The 23233-nt window shown below is 39.2% G+C and overlaps 1 protein-coding gene across 1 annotated transcript in view; it reads right to left on the bottom strand.

Moving 5' to 3' along the window:
* Window positions 1-23233, bottom strand: part of TMEM163 (transmembrane protein 163) — a gene marked incomplete at both ends in the record, with an annotated part of 94282 nt that overhangs the window by 133 nt on the left and 70916 nt on the right. Inside the window, 3 exons of the mRNA XM_084289004.1 lie at window positions 1336-1477; window positions 4428-4539; window positions 18229-18325. Coding sequence (XP_084145130.1) covers window positions 1336-1477; window positions 4428-4539; window positions 18229-18325 — 351 coding nt within the window. The remainder of the gene's footprint in view (window positions 1-1335; window positions 1478-4427; window positions 4540-18228; window positions 18326-23233) is intronic.

Here is a 23233-nt window from a genome sequence, read left to right as displayed (position 1 = left end):
ACTTACTTATACACACAAATTTATTTTATGAGTAAAAGAAAACTCACACGTAGTAACCCTTATCTTGCTTTCTCCCGATCTATATTAATTCTGCCCCAGAACTGATTCTGCCCAAAAGGGAGTCTAAAACTGTACAGAGCTGGTGTTGCCTTTAGAAAGTTTGGACACACAGCTGCATTTGGAAACTGAAATGCACAGCAGCAGTCACTTCTGGCTAGGGAAGATGGGGCATTAGTGGAAGAAAGCATCTTGTAGCCACCTGATTCCCACACAGCTGCTGTAAGGTCTCTAACCACACAGAACTGCAGCAGTTCCAGCAACTGGAAAAAATCAGGTCAGCTGCTAAAACAGAATTTAGTTTTACCCTTTGTTTTCTTCATTATCCCTTACTGTGTCTTGGTGACACAATGGCTGAGCTGACTGTCGGGCAGAATGTTGGCAGGGATGTAGTAGCACGAATTTCAGAGGCTGTACGAAAGGTTTCCAACGCTGTTTGGTACATTTAAATATTTTGGTACTGATTTGCTGCTACAGTTTTCCAGAATAGCTAGCTTTGCAATTGAAGTAACAGCAATTATAGTGCTTTTCCAGGAATGGTATTCCCCATTAAAATGTTAATTTAGTTTTCCAAGTTTAAGGGGAAAAAAAAAGCACACAGCTTCCAGAGGGCTTACTGCAGCCTAGGGCTAGTTCTCTACAGTGGCGACTCCAATTAAATAGGTTGCTGCATCTCCCCCTTTGTCTTATGGCAGAAAGAGAGATGAAACACAAAACCCTTAGATTCCAAGCCGCCAAGGGAAATTGTGGCAGTAGAGGAGCATGTGGCAGAGCTTCACTTGATCTTCCTCTATTTCTGATGTCACGAATCAAGAAATCATCTTGCAATTTAGTGGAAACAGCATTATTTGAAGTATAACTGGCTAACCTTCAGTTCCGAAGTTGCTACAGGGTCAGACTAAGAAAGAAATCAGAGGTAAGACCATTCTTTAAGCTTAGGCATCTTACCTTAAAGCTATGGTTTTGCTGGAAAAAACAGTGCTTAGAAGTGCAGCATGGAGTGATCTTACCACATATTTGTAATTATTATTTTTTTAATATTTCAAGGCCAAAACTCTAAATTCAGGTATAGAAAAGCCTTCCTTCCTACTGATGAGAGACAGCCAGTCTTTTGTCCTTATTCATGCGCTGTGCTTCAATACTGGCAGCTAGTCTAACAAAATCCAGTGACAGATTTCACAGAAGTTACGCTGGCATTTAAGAGCTATAGCTTTTTCCATTAACAAGACAGCCCACCTACAGTATATAGAGAAATACCTACTAGCAGGAGATACTCACTTGATCCCATAGGCAAATATTGTTAGTCCAATTAAAACTCCTATACTGCCATCCAGAAACCAGACAGAAGAATTGTGTTTAAACACTTCTGCACTAAGAAGGATGGAAAATCCCATTATTCCACCTACAAGAGAGTTGAAACCTAGACGGGGGGGGGAAAAAGGGAGAATCAAATCTCAATAACCTCACATACGGAGACAAGGTCACCTGTAGGGAGAAAAGCCGTGGTTGTAGCGGTACCACCAGAGAGGGACCCATACGCTAGGTGAGCCAGGGCATGTCTACACAACAAACTTGGAATATTTGGTGTCTGACCAGTGTTTTGTAAGACCTCTGTCACTTGTCAGTTCTGATTTAAAATATTTTACATTCATTTCCCCATACTGTGTCTTGATTTAGTTGGTCCCAAACTTTTCATCCTCTGTTGGGTTCCAAATGCTAGATACCATGATGACAAATGAAGAAGACTAACTTGACATAGTCTGTGCTGTGTCATGAGCCAACTCCAGTCAGCTGCAGCTTATACTAATTGTCCATTTTTTTCCAGCTCTCCATGTCTGCCAAGAACCACATGCATGGCACTTACTCCTGAACGCCTCCTTTGATCCACGCCTCCCACATCCCAGCCCTACCTAAGTTGTGTTCATTTTTTCTGAAAGATGTAGCTAAGACTTGACCTTCTATAGCTGACCTACTTGTATAATCCATCCATATTTTGATTAAGATGCACCGGGTTCCTGTCAGGGGGAATTTAAGTGCAAAGGAAACCCTGGCATGGAAAAGCACGTGTTACCTAGCATGTCTGTGGCAGAATGGGGAGCGAAAGGTCTCAGACTCCCCAACCTGTGAGAAAAGGGTTTGGGGCTGTGTTTATTTGTGTTGTTGTTTGTTTGCTTGTTTGTTTTCCAGCTGTGGTAGTGCATTCTACAATAGGAATCTCAAAACTTGCACGTAAGTGCTTGATTGCTGAATTAATTATACCAGTCTAGCTAAACCAATATTGACACAAAGCACTCGAATGAGCTCCTGCTCTTTTTTATTCCCAAGCAATATAACTTGTACTGCTTATACTTGTCAATGAAATATAGTGTGTGTATAAATATATTAAGTATAAATTAATTAACTATATATTTAAAGCAGTGTTACTTTCCCTGCTCAAGCTGAAGTCAGATCCCATCACCATGATATGCAAAAGGCAGGAAATAATAAGACATTTTCTTGCTATTATTGGCTGACGGTTCCAAATGATCTAAAAGCTACTTTCAGAGGAAATTGTCCTCTCTTCCTGCCTGTCCTTCAGTCAAACCTTTCTTTGCTGGTGCAGCAGGCTGCAGGTATGAAACCAGATGCCACATTCTGTGCATAAGGCTCACTAGCACAGGATACAACAGGTGGCTAAATCTGGGAGGGAAATGGGTATCTAAAACCTACAGGAAAGCTGGGTGACACTACCCGTCTGTCTCATCTCTGCACCTGTCCTTTGAGATGGTGCAAAATTCAAGATAGGAAAGGGCTGCATTTATTATCCAAAAGGCCATGAAATTTTGCTATACACAAACTGTATAAATGACATTCTGCCTTATCAGGATTAAAATATTAAGGCTTTAAAGAGCTACTGTTGTAAAGCCCTATTCGAAAACAAACGTTTTCTAAGAACAAATATCCTCAATAGAAGTTGACATGTATGGCAGAGAATCTGAAGTTTTGGAAATAAACCTATTTTTCAGAAAGAAGAATGTATGCTCAGCTTACTCAGAACAGTTTGTTGCTATACAGCCAGTGATCACAGGAGGTAAAACAGCAGGAAACAGAAAACACTAATAAAAGAAATGCAAGGGAGTGTTAAATCTGTCTCAGACACTGAATCACATTGTCTCCTCCTGATTGTTAATAAACCAAGTATACATGTAAATATTTTTTGTGAAAGAAGTTATCTAACTACATGTGGTAAGATCAGCCTCTCACATTTTCTAAAATAGCTCTAGAAAGAAGAAAATAGAAATAAAAAGCAGAATGAGTTAATTGTTTACTTTATTCCCTAATTTTTTAATCAAAGGATGAGCAAGCTCCAGCTCAGAAGCAATATAATTAGCACAAGGATGTAATTATGGGCAAAGTGATCTCTGTGTTATACAGGAGACCAATTCAGAGCTAAAGTGATACAGGATTTTGTCAGTTAATGTTTTGTCTGAAAAAAAGTTGATTGTTTAAAAAACAGGACACCTTTTTTAAAGGGAGGGTTAGATTTTGCCTGCTTAGAAATAGTTCTAAAACAGTCAACACATCTTGCTTACACTCTGACAGCAAAGCAAGTCAGACTCACTGGTCCAGTTCCCAGGATCCTTTCCAGAATCCTTTTTGCAGGTTGCTGATCTTTTTGTTTCACACAAAAAGGGGGTCGCTAGTAAGGAATAGGCTCACTGAACAACGTGGTCTGCTGGGAAATAATTACACCTGCAGGGAAGCAGTAACTTACTCCTACCTCCCTGCACTGCTGTTTTGATTATTTTTTTTTTTGCTTCTTTTGTATTTATAATATAGATACTCACAAAGCATTTATATAAGCTGGACAACATAAAATATAAATACTTGTGTTATCACACATCACAAAAAGAAAAATGAAGTAGATTTAAATTACTCATACTAATGCAATTATATGCATGAAGGCTGATTGCTGCTGAAGGCAGGGAGGCATTCTCTGCAACAGACTTGCTACACATGCATTGTAGGCATGAGTTTATTCACCAGGTGTAGGCAGCAAGGATGGATGTGACTTTGCCAAAGCTATATAAATTGGTGTCATAGCCCCACGCTGCAGTCTAACCTCTGACACACACCTCATTGATTATATGCTCTCTCTATACTTGTATTATTGCTTACTATCTAGCCATTAACTGCTTGACTTCCATCAGACAAACCCATTTCAGTATCTACGTAAGATTCCAGTGGTACCATGGATTGTTCTGTTTCTTGTTTGTTTTCCAGTGGCTTTCTCATTTTGTTTCCCTTGTGCAGGGACCACTAGCACTCTATGTGTCTGCAGAATTCCTTTGGGGAGTCTATAAGTGCAACAGGATCATCTCCACACTCACCGTCAGTTATCAGCGCTCTGCTTGTAAGGACCTTTCCCAGCATAAATTTGATTACTGCCAAAACAGTGCAAAGGATGCCACTTAAAACGGAGACGCTATACAGGAAATCATCCTGAAAGAAAAGACATCAGACATAAGTACATCTTATGGTCCTGTCCTACATATTAAATGACAAATAGTACTCGTTAATATGCAATTACTTGTGCCACTGAATTATACAACCTGAGAAAAAGATTTCCTGAGTTATTACTTTCATGACAGCCGGTGCTTATTCTGTTTATAGTACTGTCAGTAATTGCTCTTGCAGACATAATTAATGATGGTTCCAAGCAACACAATTTGAACAGACCCAAACTCCTCAGATTCAGCTTATGTACCTGCTGGGCTGACTGCAGACTGCCTAGTAATCTGATGTCTAATGCAATCAAACACAAAGGCTCTACATGCAGGATAAAAGACTGAGAGCAAAATCCCACTTACCAGATCTTTGTTGATTTTTTTTTTTTTTCTAATGTGAGAAATAATAATTTAATTAATTTCCGAGTCTGCAATTGCTTTGATTATGTTTGTTTTCCTTCTTTCCTAAGGTAAAGTCTGGTCCAAGCTATAGCCATATGAGTTTTGCTACTGATGTGCAAAATTGGGTTTAGCTCTTAGAAAACAAATTTTCACTGGGCTTTCATTTCAAAGCTACAGAAATATCCACATTGCTTAATTTGAATACATAACATGAGCTCCCTAGGCTCCCCTGACAGAAAGCTGAATGTCTATGTAGGGCAAATTTAATTATTGTTTAACATACGTTCTCTAAGAGGTCATCTGCAGGCGCCTACCTCTTTCCCCTGACTATTTAGTGTTCAGCTGGGGAGAGCAGAGCCACTTTTGGGTGCTGAAACACCGGCACCGCAGCCAGGTGCCCAAAAGGGGTCCCTGTGCTTCCTCCCCAGTGAGGTCCATCAGCCCACGGGCAATGCAGAAGCACTACCATGCCTGCCTGCCACCTAACCACAGAGTTGGAATAGATTAATTTATTACTCTTCATAGAAGCTTTAATTTAAGCTGTTGCAACATCAGTAGAAATAAAGGAAATATCAAGAATACTTTTTTTTTTATCTGCAGGTCTAAGTGGGCCAGTGCCACTGGGACCCTGTTACCGATTAAAATACCCTGGCAAAAATCCCTGTTGATAGTAAACACTGTCATCATGATTCATCATCACCTCCATCCATTTTCGTTATTTCAGCAGCAATTCAACACCCAAAGAAATCAAAAAAGGGTTTTGAGGGCTGCATAGGAAGATACACTGGGAACTGGATTACTAATGCAGTGTGCTCACATCCCCAAAATAATTCATTCCGTATGTTTTCCAGCAATTTTTTTAAGTTGTATTTTCCACGTCTACTTCATTCTCTGTCAGCCATGAGCTCATTCTCTAGAGCTGGTGCAGTATTGAACAGCAAGACGAAACGCACTGAGGGAAGGAGCACAAAACAGAAGAGGTTAGAACAAAGAACTAGAGCAACTGGGTAACGGTAGGAAAAAAAAAAAGGCATTTGTGAAATTATTTTACCAAAATAACTGGAAGATACCCAGTTAGTTTTGGAGTCAGGAAAGACTGGGAATGTTTGCTTGGTGCCAGCCCAGCGGGTAAAGCTGGAAGCTTCCAGAAGATCTGAAACAACAACAAAGCTTCCAAAGGCTGGATAAGCTTTGCAAGAAGCTCCTGCCAAATTTATGCTTCTACATGTTGTGCTTCTTCCTCAAAAATGTATATTTACCACACCCAACGATTTAATTTTGATAGTTTGACAAATTCTGGTTGGTTTGGGGATTTTGATCTCATCTAACATTTTATTAAATAGTTCATCTGATGTTTAATGTACAGCATAGGTGTAAGAGTTCAGAATAACCTGAAGCAGAATGACACGCTCCCTCAACCTAATGACTACAGAGTCTCTACCCTGAGCTAGCAGTCAGAGCACTGCTCTCATGCCATCAGGCTGAATACAACTTTTCTACAGATGAGCAAGTTCATTTTCACTTTCTTTGCAATAGTAAGCATGGCGAGCAAACCTGCTCATGATCCCCTCGAGTCTGAAGGACCTGAACTTTCTTTTTTCCCTACAGAATCTCGACCCAGCTGGTCACCAACTGATAGGAACTGCCTTTCATCAGTTATTGACCCTGAAAAATAGCAGTATATATACTGTGATCAAAATCAGTCTAACAGCTTTAGTGACAGCCAAGGCAACTTATATGTGATATAGGTTTCTGAATAAACTCATAGAGTGAATTTATGAATCAGATTTTTATCAAGGTTTCAGGAACTAAAAAGTTTTCCTAAGTTCTTTTTGTTTAATAATAAAACACAGGCTCATTTTATTGCTAATACCAAAGTGACCGGATCAATCATTGCTCCTTTGCAATCACACTGAACATAGAAAGAGAATAAGGTAAAAAACGCTGCTCTTAATGTGAACACCTCAGTAATTTCTTGCTTTAGACTGTGCAGAATAGACTTTCAGAAGATTGTATCTCTTTTTGTCTCTCTAAGCAGTATTTAAAGAATGATCTCCAGTTCGTCGCAGTTTTACACAACAGCCACAAGGAGGCGGCCGATACTTCAGTACAAGGCGAGGAGACAAAACTGAAGGGAAAAAAAATCACTTAAATTCACTTTCCTCAGTCCTTTTCCAGGCTTGCTGGATCTCCAGGCACCCAGCTGGAAGAAGCAGCGTGAGGCTACATGCTGCTAGCAAAAAGGTTTTGTAGATGTAAGAGATCAGCCCCAAATCTGCGGTGAAGCCCAGCAGCTTGGCTGGCACCTACGGCACACAGGCCGAGCAGGTGAGGCAGCAAAAGGGCAGAAATTGGCTCAAAATGCTCCTTGGAGGCTACATACAGGACCAGAAGCTGGAAGTAGTTTAGGAGAGCATCTGTCTGTGCTGGTACACCACCAGCCTGCAGGATGTGACCGCTAAAAGGGGCTCAACATATTACCTGATCCCTCAGGGCCGCCGCGTGACAGGACCTGGGGCTGGCGCATCCCTCTTGCTGCAGCGCCACGGGGCCTGAAGAGTTAAGCACGTCATACTGGGGCTGTGAAATGCTGCCCATTAAACTAACCATCATTTGGAGAAACGAAGACGAGAGAAACCATAACGGAGAGCCAAATTAATAAAATAAGCCTGGCCATCTGGCACCGTCTCCCTCAGGATCTTCCCTCAGTCGTGCCCTCTCTGTAGCCCTTGCCTTAGCATCTGACGGTCATCAAGAGCACGCAGCAGATCTAGCCAGACTCACTGCACACATTCCTGGTGTTATTTTAATTAAAGCAGCAGCAGCAAATTGGGACAGATGATAAAAATTTAAATTCTGATCATTTCCATATGATAAAGGCTTCTCAGCCTTGTAAATAAAGCTCTTTCCTTTTCCATTTCTTTTCATCATATTCCCTCATTACTATTACACCGTACATGAGACCTCAATTAATAGGCACACGTTATCTGGCTAGATGGCTTCATGTATAAAACAGCAGTGTACATAAAGCTAGGTGCTCATCCTGGGCCGCCATCTCATTACACAGCACTCTAACAGCTGCAATCTCCCAATTTAAGATTTTTTTTTTTATGCAAGATTTTACACCATGGTAGTTTCCCCGAAAAAAAAGAGAGCTTTCCTAGGATGCTTTCTTTGCTCCTAAAAAAGGAATAATAGCAGTCCGCAGGCAGCTTTCCTGCACTTTATCCAAATGCATTGTCCCCACCAGTGCAGATGAGAACAGAGGTCTTAAAAAACATGACAACATTTCCATCCCTGTTTTCAAGGATCTCACCAAAAGCAGCAGTCTTCTTATGGCTTAAGGAAAATTTGTTGATGATGATGTTGTGACTTTGATCTCTTTCTGAATCTACTGTAAAAACTACAAAAAAAGCTGCAGGGGATGCTTCAGTGCTCAGCTTAGTAGGTGGAGATATTTTAACACAATTCCCAGCATAATAACTGAATTTTAGCTGATCTGTGCTCCTAGCCTTTTCCTAGAATGTCTTACTCGTTCTGACCCTAATAACTTGCCCAGATTTCATACCATATTACCACATTATTTCTACCAATTATTTTTTTTCTCTTCTGTCCTTCATTTACACACCTTTAATTTCTTCTTTTGGGATGTAGAAATGTTCTTATTTCACCCTAAGTTTACAGCATTGAGTAAAAAGGTATTTATTGGCATGGGAAGAAGAAGGCCTCTCCCGTGTTCCTCACCAGTGGTGAGCCTCCTTCCTCCGTCAGCCACCACCAGCAGCCCCCCAGCATCACAGCCAGGAGCTGCTGGTACCATTTCTTCATCCCGCTCTGCCCTTCCCACAGAAGGCAGCCTCTCAGCGTGTCCCACCTCTTCTCTGCCGAGTCTTGCCCAGGAAAGAAGGGTTTGAAATGAAATGAGACATCTTGGCTGAGGAGGTAGGGACGTATTCCTGGAATGCTACAGCTGCTGTTGGCAGAAGTGATGTTGTGACTAGCCCAAACCACACCGGGTTTGTGCTGCTAAATACTGGTTTTCCCCATCCCTGCTGTCTCACACATCCCCACAATGACCCTTTCTCAGTCCAGGATGGGTCACTATCCTCTTCAGCACCCACCAGGGCCTGCTGCCACCCTGTTCCCCGTCCCCACCTCCATGTACCCTTGGCTGCCGCCTGCCCTCACCTCACCTGGGCATGCCGGCTGGCAGGGAGCACCTCATTTAAATGAATTTTGCTCTCCTGCCCTTAGAGATGTTCCTAACACAAACACTTTTTTAAAAAAGTCAAAATCTCTACCACACTTTCTCAGAAGTAATAAATAGTTTATGTAATCAGTCTACAGGGAGCTTCTGGGAAGCCAGAGGGCCTACCTCACCAGCTAGCTTCAAAAGGGACAAGAGTTTTAATTGCTTTTCACTGTCAGAAAACAAACCGACAGCCCAGCGTCTGACTCAAGTAGCAGACTCTTCGCATGGAGACACAAAGATCTATTATTAGCTCCAAAACAAAATCCTTATGAATGTTTAAACTTGTATCCTTAGTGCCAAGGCACTGTGACGAAGCAATTCCACACTCACTTTGTATCACTGCACCAAGACCTGAAAACAAGACTTCATCAATCCCTTCAATTAGCTAGTAACCCACAATTTAGGATAAAAGCTATCAACTACACATTTTTTTCATGTATCTGCAACATTCTCACCAACCTGTAACAGCATGTGTGTTTTAGGGTTAAATTCATTGTTTAAGGCCAAACAATGAACCATCACACCAAACTTACTGTAACAATAACAAAACAGGATTCTGATGTATAATTAATATATACAGTACTTTGATTTGAAATTATGTGCAATAAATTATATATATATATATGTGAGAGACCAGAAGTGTATAGAGAAGTACGTATAGGGACACATGTACATATAAACACAAGCATTGCTTTATTGCTACTGACCTATAATTCAGCTGTTGATGTTGTTAAATATATTATGTATTTATTATAAATGATTGAATTTGCAAATAAACTAGAACTCAAAATGCTACACTGTGCCACTCCAAGCTCCCTCTTCAACTTTAATCAATAATATATGATAGAATTACACGCGGCCTAATCTTACAAGGGATTTCTTTTATAAAAGCATTGGAGGCACCACATCAGATGTGCATCACGTCTTTTGTATACAAACTGATTACATTTTCCTTCTTTGTTCTGCAGGAAATGTCAGAAATATGGCATGATGCTTGCTTACTCTTGCAAAAAAGTGTCCTTTGCCATACTAATGAGGACAAATGCCAAACTGCATTGACATTACATGTGTTATACTATTATCTAGGGAAACGCAAGCAGTAACTGAATAGTAAATGGATATTGATTTACAACCCCAGGTGAAATTAAAAGAGTCACTCTCAGTGTTGCTGGGTTGGGCTTTTTTAGCCTTCTTAATAAACAAGAAATTGTCTGCAAATTCTTTGTGGCAACAGTCAAGCTAAATCTCACCATTTTACACAAATTATATTTATTTCATTCAAGAATATATAGTGATTGACATGAGGAAGGTAAAGAGGCAAATGAAAAAAGGTTTTTATCAGAGAGATGTCAAGAGTTAACACTAGTAAATCCAGACATAAAACAATGCTTGAAAACTATGCTTAATTTGAGTTTTAAACCCATTTCCTAAAATACTAAGAAAACATCAAGAAATTACTAAAATTTACCCAGAAATCTAATCATAATGTCATCAATGTCATGGAAAATGACATAACTCCTCCTTATTTGTAATGAAACGTGTGCACCAAATCCTCAAGGTCGGTACTGGGTATGGATATAGCTCTGAAACATCAATGAAGGAATGGCAATTCCTTTTCCTACTGGGAATTACCTTATTATGGCCAACGCTGGCTGGAGAACAAATGCTGTGAGGAACAATAGGGGTAATATTCTGAATCTGATAGCTATAAAAAAATAGTAAATCACTTCTGAGCCATTAAGAAGTGATTCTATTTTAGCTTCAGTACTCAACATTGTAGGAAAAAATAAAATAAATTATACAATCTGAGAATGATACAATCTGAGAATGATTCATTTAAAATTAAGTGGAAGGGTAAACAGAATGAAGGTTTTATATTCCAAATGCCAAATGTTGATTAACTTAATAAGTTGGATGTAATGAAGAACTGCTAAAATTATCAAAAAGCTTAGTTCCAAATAAACCAGAAAGGAAGAGCAGCTGGCCTACTTCTAACAATTCCAGCATGTGTATTAGGAACAAAGAAAAAGAGAAGGAAAGAAAAAGAACTGATGAGTGAAAACAAATTTCCTTATGAGTCAAGGATATGTAAGTGAAATAACAACTTAACAACTTTGGCATGTCATGCTGAAACAGACCCCACAAAAATAAAGCTTCACAGCTACGTAAGAAATAAAGAAAAAAAAAAAAAAAAGAAAAAGAAAAGTGGAAGTTATAGCTGTAATGTCACATCACTCTTTGCTGTGAAAAAAGTTTTTCAAGGATTTTGTGACCTTTCTGTATTTTTTGAAGTCTTCCAAGCGTACTTGCACATAGCTATCTCTCATGAGAACTGTATTCACAGTGTTTGGGCAGATGCACTGTATAACCACTCCCCAGGAAGTTAAAGCCAGTGTTACACACTTACGTGAGAGCCGAGGGCACTGCACAGGTTCTGTACAGCACATCTATATCCACTATTCTGTATATATATTCTCTACTCACTGTTCTGTATACCACACCTATACCCAATATTTTTCAAGAAATCTTAACCAAATATTTAAGCATCCTAGCTATATGAAAAAAAATAGGAGAGGAACAGTATGATTTCTTTCAAAAACAACATGTTCCAAAACAAGTGTAAAATGTCATCACATCTCTAAATTCATAAAATATGAAAGCTTTAATTAAAAACATTTTCAGACAAATGAGAAAGGAGGTCACACCTTGATAAAGAAAATGACTTGCGCATATGTGTTGATGCATGCACAAACTGCGTCTACATAGACACCCACGCAGATTTGTTCCACAGGAAAATGAAGCATCTCTGCAAACTTGCATCTCTGCAAGAATTTATTCACAGAGAAGAAATTTCTTCAGGCGTTGGAACAGGGAGGTGGTAAAGTGGCCATCCCTGGAGAGACACATGGATGTGGCACTGAGGGACATGGCTTAGTGATGGGACTTGGACGGTCAGGTTGACAATTAGACCTGATGATCTTGAAGGTCACTTTCAACCTAGATGGCTCTTTGGTTCTGTTCTCTGGTGCTCAGTAAAAGTAATTTTCACAGCTTTCAAAATGTGACTGCCCTATATAGAGAGAATTTTTAGTTTCAGAGTATTTGTCACAGTAATTGTAGAAACACAGGAGGAACTGTACATCCATCCCCTGCCAGGGCAGTACTTGCAGTAAGTATGAAGGGAAACTCACCTGCAGGCACTTTTTGTTGTTTCTAAAATCAGGTGTGAGAGAAAAACAATCCATTATGCTTCTCAATGCATATATTCAATTTTAATGCTTTCCAGACCCTTTGGACAAACGGATGCCTTTAGCTGCAGTACTTCTCCTACATCTACACTTTTATCATCTACTCCCTAATTCATGGATAAATTAATTTAAAAACACAGTAAACAATATAATTCTATGGACCAGTTGTTAGAAAACACTGCTCTATGTCACAAATGTTGAAAACACTAGCAGAAGGGATTTTATTTCAGACCTTGAGGATTAATATATATCTCATTTACTTCAAAAGAAACTTATTCCCATGATATTAAAAAGTATATACTTAATACAAGTACAGAATTACAGAGTACGTGAAAAAATTAATTCACTGGCCAACTCTCCTGACACAGGATGTCATTTTTCAGGGCAGGCTTCTTTTTAATTATTATATAAAGTAATATGCATAGGGAAAATCCTAAATTTATCTAACAGCGACAATTTCTGAACTTGCCATTAACCGCAGGAGTTGGAATCTACATTTGTGAAAGTTCTGCAAAAATATCAGTTCAGTGCTCAGTAGTAATTTGGTAAAATGAACATAAGAAATTCATAAGTCATAATTTCTTCATAAGTCATGAAGAAAGTCAGTGATGACCAAAGATAATGAATGCCTCCCACATGAGGAAGGATTAAACAGAAAAGGATTCTACTGCTGTCAGAAGAGACTGGTGGAGCATACAACGGAGAAGACTTAAGACTGGGATGGAGATGATTAACAGGAAAATGCTGTAGCCATCATTTACCTCTTCCAGTACAGGAATTATGGAGGCAACAAATGAAGTCAAAATGTAGTAAATTCAAAAAAGCACAATGGGAATATTTCTTCCTACAGTACCTAATTACAGCACCATGTGATGTTGTCAATACTAAAAACCTAAGAAGTGCTTTAAAAAGTGTTAATAGAAATTCCTAGAAGAACAAGGGTATCAGAAGCTAGCATCCCCATGACCATGGGGCTTGCTGAGATGCAGATGGCCAGAACCAGGACCACCAGGCACCTGCTGCTGTCAGGAACAGGAACAGGAGCCAGGGCCTTCAGCCCAACTCAGCACGGCCACTGTTGTGGTTGCATATAGAAAACACATGCATTACCAGCAGCCAAAATTCCAGACAAGCATGTATTATTAAAATGGACCAGATTTTAAACCAATTAATCTATCTAGTCATTTATATTCTACCTTACAAGCTATTTCGAAGGCAAATAGAGTCCTTGGTATATTGAGCAAAGGAACTATAAATAGAAATAGAGCATTTCTGTGTTTTCCAGGGTTTTGAAGTATTTGAAAAACTGCAAAAAACATTGTCTGTGCTGACAGCATATACACTACATATTATTTGTAATTACTTAACACAGAGGAAAAGGTAAAATAAATAAAAGCAGAAAAGAAAGGGAGAACCAGTATTAAAAAATGCAGAAAGTCAGTAGCTCTAATTGGCCTCTCTTCTAGGCCAATGTACATTGGGAGTGTTGTAATTCAGTGTGTTTGAATGAAATTACATTCAGCAAGGAATAAAAGAGAACTCAGCTAGGTGAGTGAAAAATGCCTGCCAGAGCTAAACTTGAGCTCCAGTGCTGCAAACTGAGCTGGAAATGCCATGAATATGTAAGCCTGTCATTCTCCTTTTGTTTGTCTGAATCCTGGTGAGGACTAGCAGACCTGCAACTGAAATCATCATATGAAATGACAAAAATATCACAGACTCCTGCTTCCAAATGTCCACATAAATAAAATAAAAGCTGTGTTCCAAACACTCGAAAAAGCATTCAATTGATTTCTCAGTCATGTGAAGTTTGCATCGTTTCTAGCTAGCAGTATTGCCATGAAAGCCACTTGTCTGAGATCCATCCACTTCAAGGACAACAGAATCTCTATACTAAAGAGCTCATAAATTCTTTTTTAAGGAAGTATCTTTCTCTCTGCATGCATATTAAGAACCGACAGAGAAGTAACCAATGTATCTTAAATCAAACAAGAAATACAATTAACTTTGTATAAGTGATCCAGAATGATTCAGAAGTGAGTAACTGCACTTGTAGGTCTTTAATCACAGCATGTTACAGTTCACTAAAGGTTACTTGATTGCTTGATCTGTTTCATTTGTTAAATTAAATTTGTCCACATCATATACTATTTTCTCCAAAGCCTGCACAAATTAAGATGAACTCAGAAGTTATAACTGCTCGGAATTTGTAACTTTGACAAAGTCACTGAAGTTTCCCAAAAATTAAGATGTAAAAAAGACTTTGTTGTTCTGGCTGTGATGCAGTCAGCCATGGTGCTCTGCATTAACATTTTTGTTAATCTGGAATCCCACACAAATGGTAGAGCAATGCATTCAAAAACATTTCTGTCTTCAAGACTGATTTCATTAGTTTTGTGCTCACCATTGGAACACCAAGTCATTTTCCAGCTGAGTTTAACCACATTATCCCCTCAGACTGAAGTCACACATCTAAAATTTCACACGATGCTCTGAAAAGTACCCACACCTTCCATGACCTTTGCTTCAGGAAAGGCAAATTCAGACATATTGTACAAAAGCATCATGCAATTATGACTCAGATGTGAACACTTACACTGTAACCTACATCTTCTTAACCTGGTAAGGAGTTTTTCATGCTACTTTTATATCAGTTTGGGACACCAGTGGAGTTACACTGATCTTTTCTTCGTCTTGATGTTCTATTCTTGCTCATGCCACTAGGATAACATCCGTGGCATCAGAGTAGCATGCTAATACAAAATCCCAATGATACAGAAATCACCACCATGAAATAGTTCATGTCATTATTTGATGCAGAACAGGTTAGTTCATTACTAAACAAAATGCCATAACAGAAAATATTCTTTTTCCATATGTGTCTAGGTTATATGATGTTACAGAAATTGGTTTTATTAGCGGTTAATTCACTGGTAGTTCAAGAAGTAGAAGATATCAGCCTAGATAAAAGTAGACAAAGAAACTTCTTCCACTACTCATTTCATTTGAGCAGATTTCTGCCCTTCTAAGAAGCTAATGATATTGCCTAGGCAGCTGTGCATGAACTGAGAACTCCCGTGATCAGCAAAGACCTAAACAACTGGGAGGAATGACTACTTCCACTGAGACAGAGAGCACTGCATAATGCTAAGGGACAAAATCAGGATCAGATTCAGGCACAGCTAGAGCAAATGAAAAAGTTTTATTAAACAACATCCTTCTGCCCAAGTAGTTTTAATGTAGCAACACTTAAGTTTAATACCTCACTGGCCATTACTTGCAGCAGTACCTTCACTACAACGCTGTTCTCTCAGTCCCCCCTTTTTTCATTGTTATTCCTGGTTTATACAGAGATCTTTCACCTGTCATGCAACCCTTACCTGCACCAGTTTCACAGTGAGATGTACTGGCAGACTTTGAAAAGAGAACCCTTGCTATGTCATTTAGGAGACACTCAACAGAAGTATCATCTTTTTTCATCCCTTGTTTTAACCTACTTTCCAGGGAGAACCGCAAGGTATGAAAATCCCTTTGTGTGTGCATGTGTGTGCCCTGCCAGACATATCTTTCAAACCACTGACATTACTGGAGCACCTGCATGAGTGAGAGCAGTCAGTCGGATTTCACAGGAACAAACCTGTCCACTTATTCTGATACCAGGTCAAATGTAAGCAGTATCCACCCTAATTTGTGCCTACTCAACACAGTTTTTAGGCCACCAAAGTCTGAATCCAAAATAGTCTGTGACATAAGGGATGTGTACAAATTATGCTTACAGGACTCTTGAAACACAGTGGGATTTGCTCTCTGAGATCACCTGTCTGTAGGTTTCATGTTTTATTCCTGTTGTAAATAAATTTCAAAAATTAAAAGTTAAAATGTGAGGAAGTACAATGTCTGAAATTCATATGTAACTTTAATGGTGCAAATAAGAGACATTTCTTCCTGTGTAATAAACAGAACCCTCACCTGCAGATGATACCTGTAATGACGGAAGAGTGAGATATGCCATACCTTTTAAACTTTTGTTCCTACTGCTGAAATTACTAGGGCACAATGAGTTAGACTGAGCCTTCTAAATTAATCTGATGTATACTACCATCAAGTCACCAAACGGGTCTTTTATTTTCAATCAAGGCCTCCCTTCTTATTTCTGCTTTGCACAGTCAATAGTATGTTTTTATATTGAATTTTCTCACTAAATAGGAGTCAAACTGTAGCCAGATGCATTGTTTGGGCCGAGCCAAGTTAAGAGGTTGTCCATCTTCAACTGGCCTTCAATGTAGGGTCTTACCTCACCCTTACCAAGATCTCCTTCAGCCTTACTGGCACAATGGCATCCATGCTTGCTCCCTAACCCAGTTCTGTCGAAATGCTTTGGTTGAATTGGAGAACTGACTAACAAAAGCATTTGAGCTAACCTAGATCATTTTGACAGAACCAGGCTGGGGAGCAACTACATGTGCTGTTATGCTGGCAGAGCTGAGGAGACAGTAAATTATGAAGAGTGGAAAAGAGGGGAAGTGAAATGCAAAGAAAACAGTAGTCATCTGTAGCCAAACAATGCACCTGGCTGCAATTCAGTAATGCATTAATTAATGGGCTTTTGCTATGCTACTCGTGGTTGCCCAAACTTCACTAAACTACTGAAAATAACTTTCTGTAGTTGCCCAGCTTCTACTTAGAAGTTTCCAAGGGCATACAGTACCCAGAATTCATCTGCAGTGCTAGCAGATGTAGCAGGTAACAGGTTCAAATTCCATTTTGTCTCTTTTTCCAGCTCTGCCTCCATCTCCTGGTCAAAAGCAAAGAGTTGAGGCTTCCCTCCAGCGCTGTGTGAATAATGGGACTTGCTGGCGAGAAGCCGAAAGACTGCCTACAGACCAAATTTAGTATGTATATAGCCCAAACTTCATGAAGGCTGAATGCAAAAGGTCCGGGTCAGGTTGCATATGCAATACCTGAACCAAAGCCTAATTTTGTTTGGGCATATTAGAGAGAGTCTTCTGGGAGTGGAACTGTTGCCAAATGGCTCCTCTAGTGATTTGGATGAGTAGAGCTCAGGAAAGTTAGTAACCACTACTGGAAGGAAGCAAGCAGGACAGGACAGAGCAGAACTGAGAAAAAGGCTGCTGCAGAGAGCTGCTCAGTCGGCCAGGTGGGGGCTGGCTTTCATAACCAAAAGAAAGCAGAGAGCAGGAGAAAAGCCCTTTGTGATGCTCCATGGTGAACCAGTTGAAAAGCCAGCTCTTTCACCCAGCATGCTCCCCTCACCTGTTTCATTCTTGCTACTTGTACATGGCTCTGGAATTGGAGGCAAGAGCTGGAAAACAAAAAAATAGAATCCCAAAATACATTTTTCCACATTAAAAATAAAATACTGAAGCTATTGGAGTACTAAACTGTGGAAAGATTCTCCTCTTAAAATTCTACCACTTTCTTTAAGCCCCAAGAGACTGCCTCATTTTAAGTGAACTTCTATTCCTGTATAAAAACCTGTATAAAAGTTTTAAGTGATTATGCTGCAAAAGATTTGGCCTGTAAAGGTAAATATGAAGGAGAGAAGATGGAGTCAAGCCTGTAAAAACCTATAAAGTCCAGACTCCATCACATAAGAAAAAAATACTGCTTGAAGACCAGGACCTGTATGTGCAGCCAGGCAGGATCTGCAGCTGCCACAGCTTCAACAAGTTCAACAAGGCTTGATAAAAGGAGACGTTGGCCTTTCTCAGTTTCACTGGCAGTGTAAAGAGAACATTTTAAAGAACATGAATCACCTTACCACTTCTGGAAGCACCTTCTTCGCTAGATCGTGGATGGCTTTGATCACAATACATATAGATGATAGGAGGAATATGACACCCAAGATAACACAAGCTCTGTGGAGAAAAAAAAATGGTTAAAAATTTGCGAAGAATATATTTGGAGTTTTCAACTCTCCTTCTGCTGGTGGGTAACACACAACTAAATTTTAATTATAAAAAATCTTATGTAGTTAAAGACAGAGACTTGGATCAAAGAAGAGGGGAAAAAAAAAAAAAAAACATTTCTCAAAAAAAGAGGCATCTGGATCCTTCCCAGTTCTTCAAACTTGGATTGTATGTGAGAAGACAGGGTAGACCAGATGATGTTTCAGAGTATGAGTGAGGCAGAAAAACATGCCTCTTCTGCTCCTGATGACTTACCACGCAGTCCTCTAGAGGTCTGTTAGGTCTGCTTCTCCATTCGTTTTTTTTGTTGTTGTTTTGTTTGGCATTAGAAATAAGCAAGGGAACTTCATCCTCTTTACCAAACTAGGGAAGATGATTGGTAAAAGTAGTGCAACAGAATGTGAAACCTCTGTTTCCTCCCCAAATCTCCATAAATAAATTATTTAATTAAACACAAGTATTAAAAAAATCCAGCAGGTTAAGTCACTGGGATTGCTTCACAGGCTGTCCAGGGGTCTCTCAGTACTAAATGTCAGAAGAAAGGAACAGAGCCTCACCAAATTAGGTGCTGTGTGGAATTAGACTTTTTGATCCTGCCCCACAATCTGGTTTTAGAAAAAGCACACAACTAGGCCATCAAAGAGACAACAAAGTAACAGAATATTGTTTTGGATGGGACACAGGCACAATAAAGGACTTATAAAGCAGGTAATGCAGACCCAGAAGTTCCCAGTCAAAAAGAAAATTCTTTGTTTTGTTCAAACATAGACTAATACCACTTTGAGATGGAGTTCCTCTTGCTTAGAAATACTACAGGATTTAAGGCTTTGATTTTCTCTACACAAACAATAACAGCCAGTCTACTACAGTATTGATATATCCATAACTCCACAAGTAGCTCTTCATATACAATTCTATTAGAAAATAGCAAAATACCATAAACAGATACACAGTAAGAGCAATTTTACTGTTTGAAGCATTAAATATTTAAGAATTGATTTCTACATGTACATTTTTTTTCCCCCAGAAGTTCTATTTCCTTTCTGTGGTATTCATCGCTTGGTACCTATCTGTTAGCTCGGTCTACGGGTGCTATAATTATTCCAGTAGCATGCTACTATTTTTACCAATTCAGACATCAGGCCATCTGGTGGTTGGCAGCACAAGCAATGTTCACATCAAGCTCAATCTGGGGACTGCAGTTGGACTGGTACTGCTGTGCCTACGACAGAAGATGCAGCTGCAGCAGTGGCGCGGGCGAGGAGCTGGAGGAGCTGGTCATTTAATTCCCTAACACAAGGAACACAGAACCACACCGTGGATAATCCACGTAATCCTGTGGGTGAGATCTCAGTAAAGAGGCTGCCCTCACACAGAGGAGCACAGATAACAGAGGCCAGCATCCTTCCCAGCACCGGGGTAGTATGCTCAACAAGGTAGCGTCTCAGGTAGGCACAGCTCTGCTCCATCTATTTTAGGAGATGCTCGGCTCCTTATAGTCTTTGCAATAAACTGCAGCACAGCCCTCAGTCTTGTCCAACTTGATGTGCTGTAAAAAGCCTGAAGAAAAGTTTAGAGACAGCCCTGTTACCCCAGAGATACCCTAGATTCCAGCCCCTAGATTCCAACAGGAGAACAAAAATTTGGTCCACAACCTGTGGCAGAGAAAGAAACTTGCAGAATGGATTCCCTGAAATCCTGCAGTGATCATTAAATAGTCAAAAGGCTGGGAGGAAAGTTCATTTCCCAAAAAGAATGAGCAAAATAAAAAATCAGAGGGCTTTCGGTTTTCTATGGTGCATTTGCAAGCAGATACCAGTTCTGCAGTTGGTTCCTTCAGAGATTTGCAGTTTCACCCTGTCCAAATGGATCACTGCAGACATCTGTCCAGAGCCTCTTGACCTAGTTTTGTCCAACTCAAAAATTTCCAGTACCGCCTTTTACTACTACTGTAATATTTAGCACTGTTGTAACCTACAAAGTTTATTAATTAAATCCTTCACTTGCTGAGCCAGTGACAGGCAGAAATAAGATACATACACTTCATGCAAGAATTGCTGACGTTTCATCTGAAAGCAACATGGAAAGAAAAACTTTTCTGTCATTCCCAGCAGGCTTAAACCAACACAACCACAGATTCATCAGCTGGAAAGAATGGATTAAACTTCTTTGTGCCAATATTGTTTAACGCCAAGGGAATGGGCAAGAGAAGACAGTGAAACATCATCACCTTCCCTTGGCACATCTCCTACTCCCTGTACACATCCTCTGAGGAAGACAGGCAAGCAAACAGCAGACTAGCTGGCACAAGTTTAATGTGTCCAGGGAATCAGCACTTGCCCTGGCCATTGCCTGACTTGGTTCTCACTCCTGTTGGACTGTTTGTGCTTACCCTGATCTCTGTAAACTCTCCCACCACAAGCCTAACAGCAAACATTTTGCATCTTTGCTATTGCCAGCAGACAAACCATGACTTCAGCAATCTTGAGCTGCTTATCTTATTCTCCAGATCGGTTTTACTGTGTCAAAAGAAATCCCATATACCTACTTAGCCAGAAATAGCTAAAAGAAGAAAGAAAAAAGAAATACATTAATAACAGTGACACGAGTATTAATAGCAGAGAGAAATGCAGTCTGAGGCTTGAATCAGCATTCAGACATCATATTTAGCAAGCCTAGCATCTCCTTTACATTCTGGCTTTTGGAATCCACAGCCATGCAAAATTCATGAGCAATGGCATAGTACTTTAAGTGCTAAAATACATGTTTCTTGTCCTCTTGAGTGTATCAATTCATCTGCAAAACCACTAGAGCAAAACACCGCATTACTACTGAGCCTACTGAAGTAGCTTCTTTCAATCTCATTAGCCAGAAAAATAATTTCTATCTAGACTGCAAACTATGCAAAACACAAATAAAAATGCAGAATAAGAAACCAAAATTAATTTGAAATTTTAACTGTAGTAAATAATGAAAAATTGTAAATGATTAGTACAACCTTGCTTTCTTTTCAAGCCATTAGACAACAAAAACTTTAATAGAAGCCTGCTAACTTTCATCTGCTAACAATTATTCAACTGCTTTGTAACCAAATGAAATATTTCCAGCTGCACATGAAGGGTGTTAGTGCCAAGGTTGTAGGTAAATGCAATTTCATTAATAACATTCAATTAAATTGGATGAGCCAAATGGCATTTCTAAACAAGTTCACTTAGAAGTGACTGTAAAAATTAATGAAAGAGTAGTTAGATAAAAGTGAGGTTTGACTGGTATCTGATTTTCCAGATACCACTGGCTTGAGATCACCATAGCGTCAAAAAACACTCCTCAGACAAAGCATCTCCCTACTTGATCTTAAAAATCTGAAACATTACAAGTACCATATTAAATAGAAACAGAAAATAATGAGTGCATTGTCTGCAAAATTCACCATTATCTATCAAAGAAATCTGTTCTTCAAATTTACGTGAATATCCTACTCTTACTTAAAAAGAAACATAAGTAGATTTTTTTTTAAGTACTAATTTACGGCCATTTCTAACTAAGATAAAATATGATCTTCCCACTATTTACTACATCATCAGAGATATGATGTATCTATAATGCAAAATAATCAATCACTACAGGTTTGGCAGGCTACAGAAAAGGTCTAATGAAGAATGCATGAATCTGAAATTTCCTTCATTTCCGTGTAATGTATTACTTTAATGGCTTCTAAACAGAAAGAGGAGCAGAGAGAATTTAGTCAAAACATTTTAAAACCTAATGGAAAATGATGATTGGATTTCCAGAAACAATGAGCTTTCTGGAATTGTTTGGAGTGCAGAATATAAAGAACCAGAGACTAATTCAGAAAGGACAAGGTGAGGGCACCTCTCTGATATGCAAGCAATAACCAACTTTTAGGACAACTACAGCTCAAACATCCAAAGGTTTTTTCTTAGTGCAACAGCACTGGGAAGGTAAGAGTAATTAAATTTGCATACTAAGTAGAAAGAATTTAATACTACAATTCTAACAGTGAAACCATAAGGTCTTCTTTAGTCTGCTGTAGGAATTGGTAACATATGGTGATCTGCAGAAGATATTTCTTGATGCATTTTTGATGCCGTATTTCTATACAAGAAGCCAGAAGACAATATAAAGTATAATTCATTACATTAAAAAATGAACTCATAAATTTTGTCAGCTTTTCAATCTAACTTTGTCACAGATGAAACTGTTAAATCAGTCATACCACTGCCTTGAGCATTAAATATGAAACTATTTGGACTTTAAAAAGAATTTATATGGCTTTCAAGCTTTGATTATTCTTAGTCTACTCGTAGTGGAATTCAGAAATTTGATTATGTCTGAATTCTAATAATTAAACCCCTGTCTCGAAGTAAAACTTGGTTCTGGGTGCACTACAACCTGACCATTTCCCAAAGACCTTTTTCTGAAAGCAGTGCTACAACCCACTACAGTAGCAGTACAACAACTCAGACACAACCCATGTATATTTATACAGCCCTATAAATACCCATTTTGATTTACACCAGTCCTGGATATTTCCACTTAAACCAATCACTATGAGGATAACTGTAATTGTATTTCACAACATACTGCTGCCACCTCATCTGCCATAGCACATTCCCCCCGTGGAGCTCAAATAGACAAAATTCTTCATTTTGAGGACAAAGTCTCATAACTCAAAAGGAAAGCAGAAGAGGAAATCCATCAAAGCAGGCAGCTGATAGTCTTTCCCTTAATCAACAGTTTGTTATTTTGCATACGTTAACGGATTTTAAGCAAGTAGCTATGAAAAGGACTGAGATTCAGGGGGTTCCAACTCCACAAACTGTATTTTCAGGCTGC

The sequence above is a fragment of the Netta rufina genome (genome assembly GCF_964035555.1).
Source record: "Netta rufina genome assembly, chromosome: 6".
In the NCBI taxonomy this organism is placed as follows: Eukaryota; Metazoa; Chordata; class Aves; order Anseriformes; family Anatidae; genus Netta; species Netta rufina.
The sequence above is the reverse complement of the archived record's forward strand: the minus strand, read 5'-3'. Positions and strand labels throughout refer to the sequence as shown.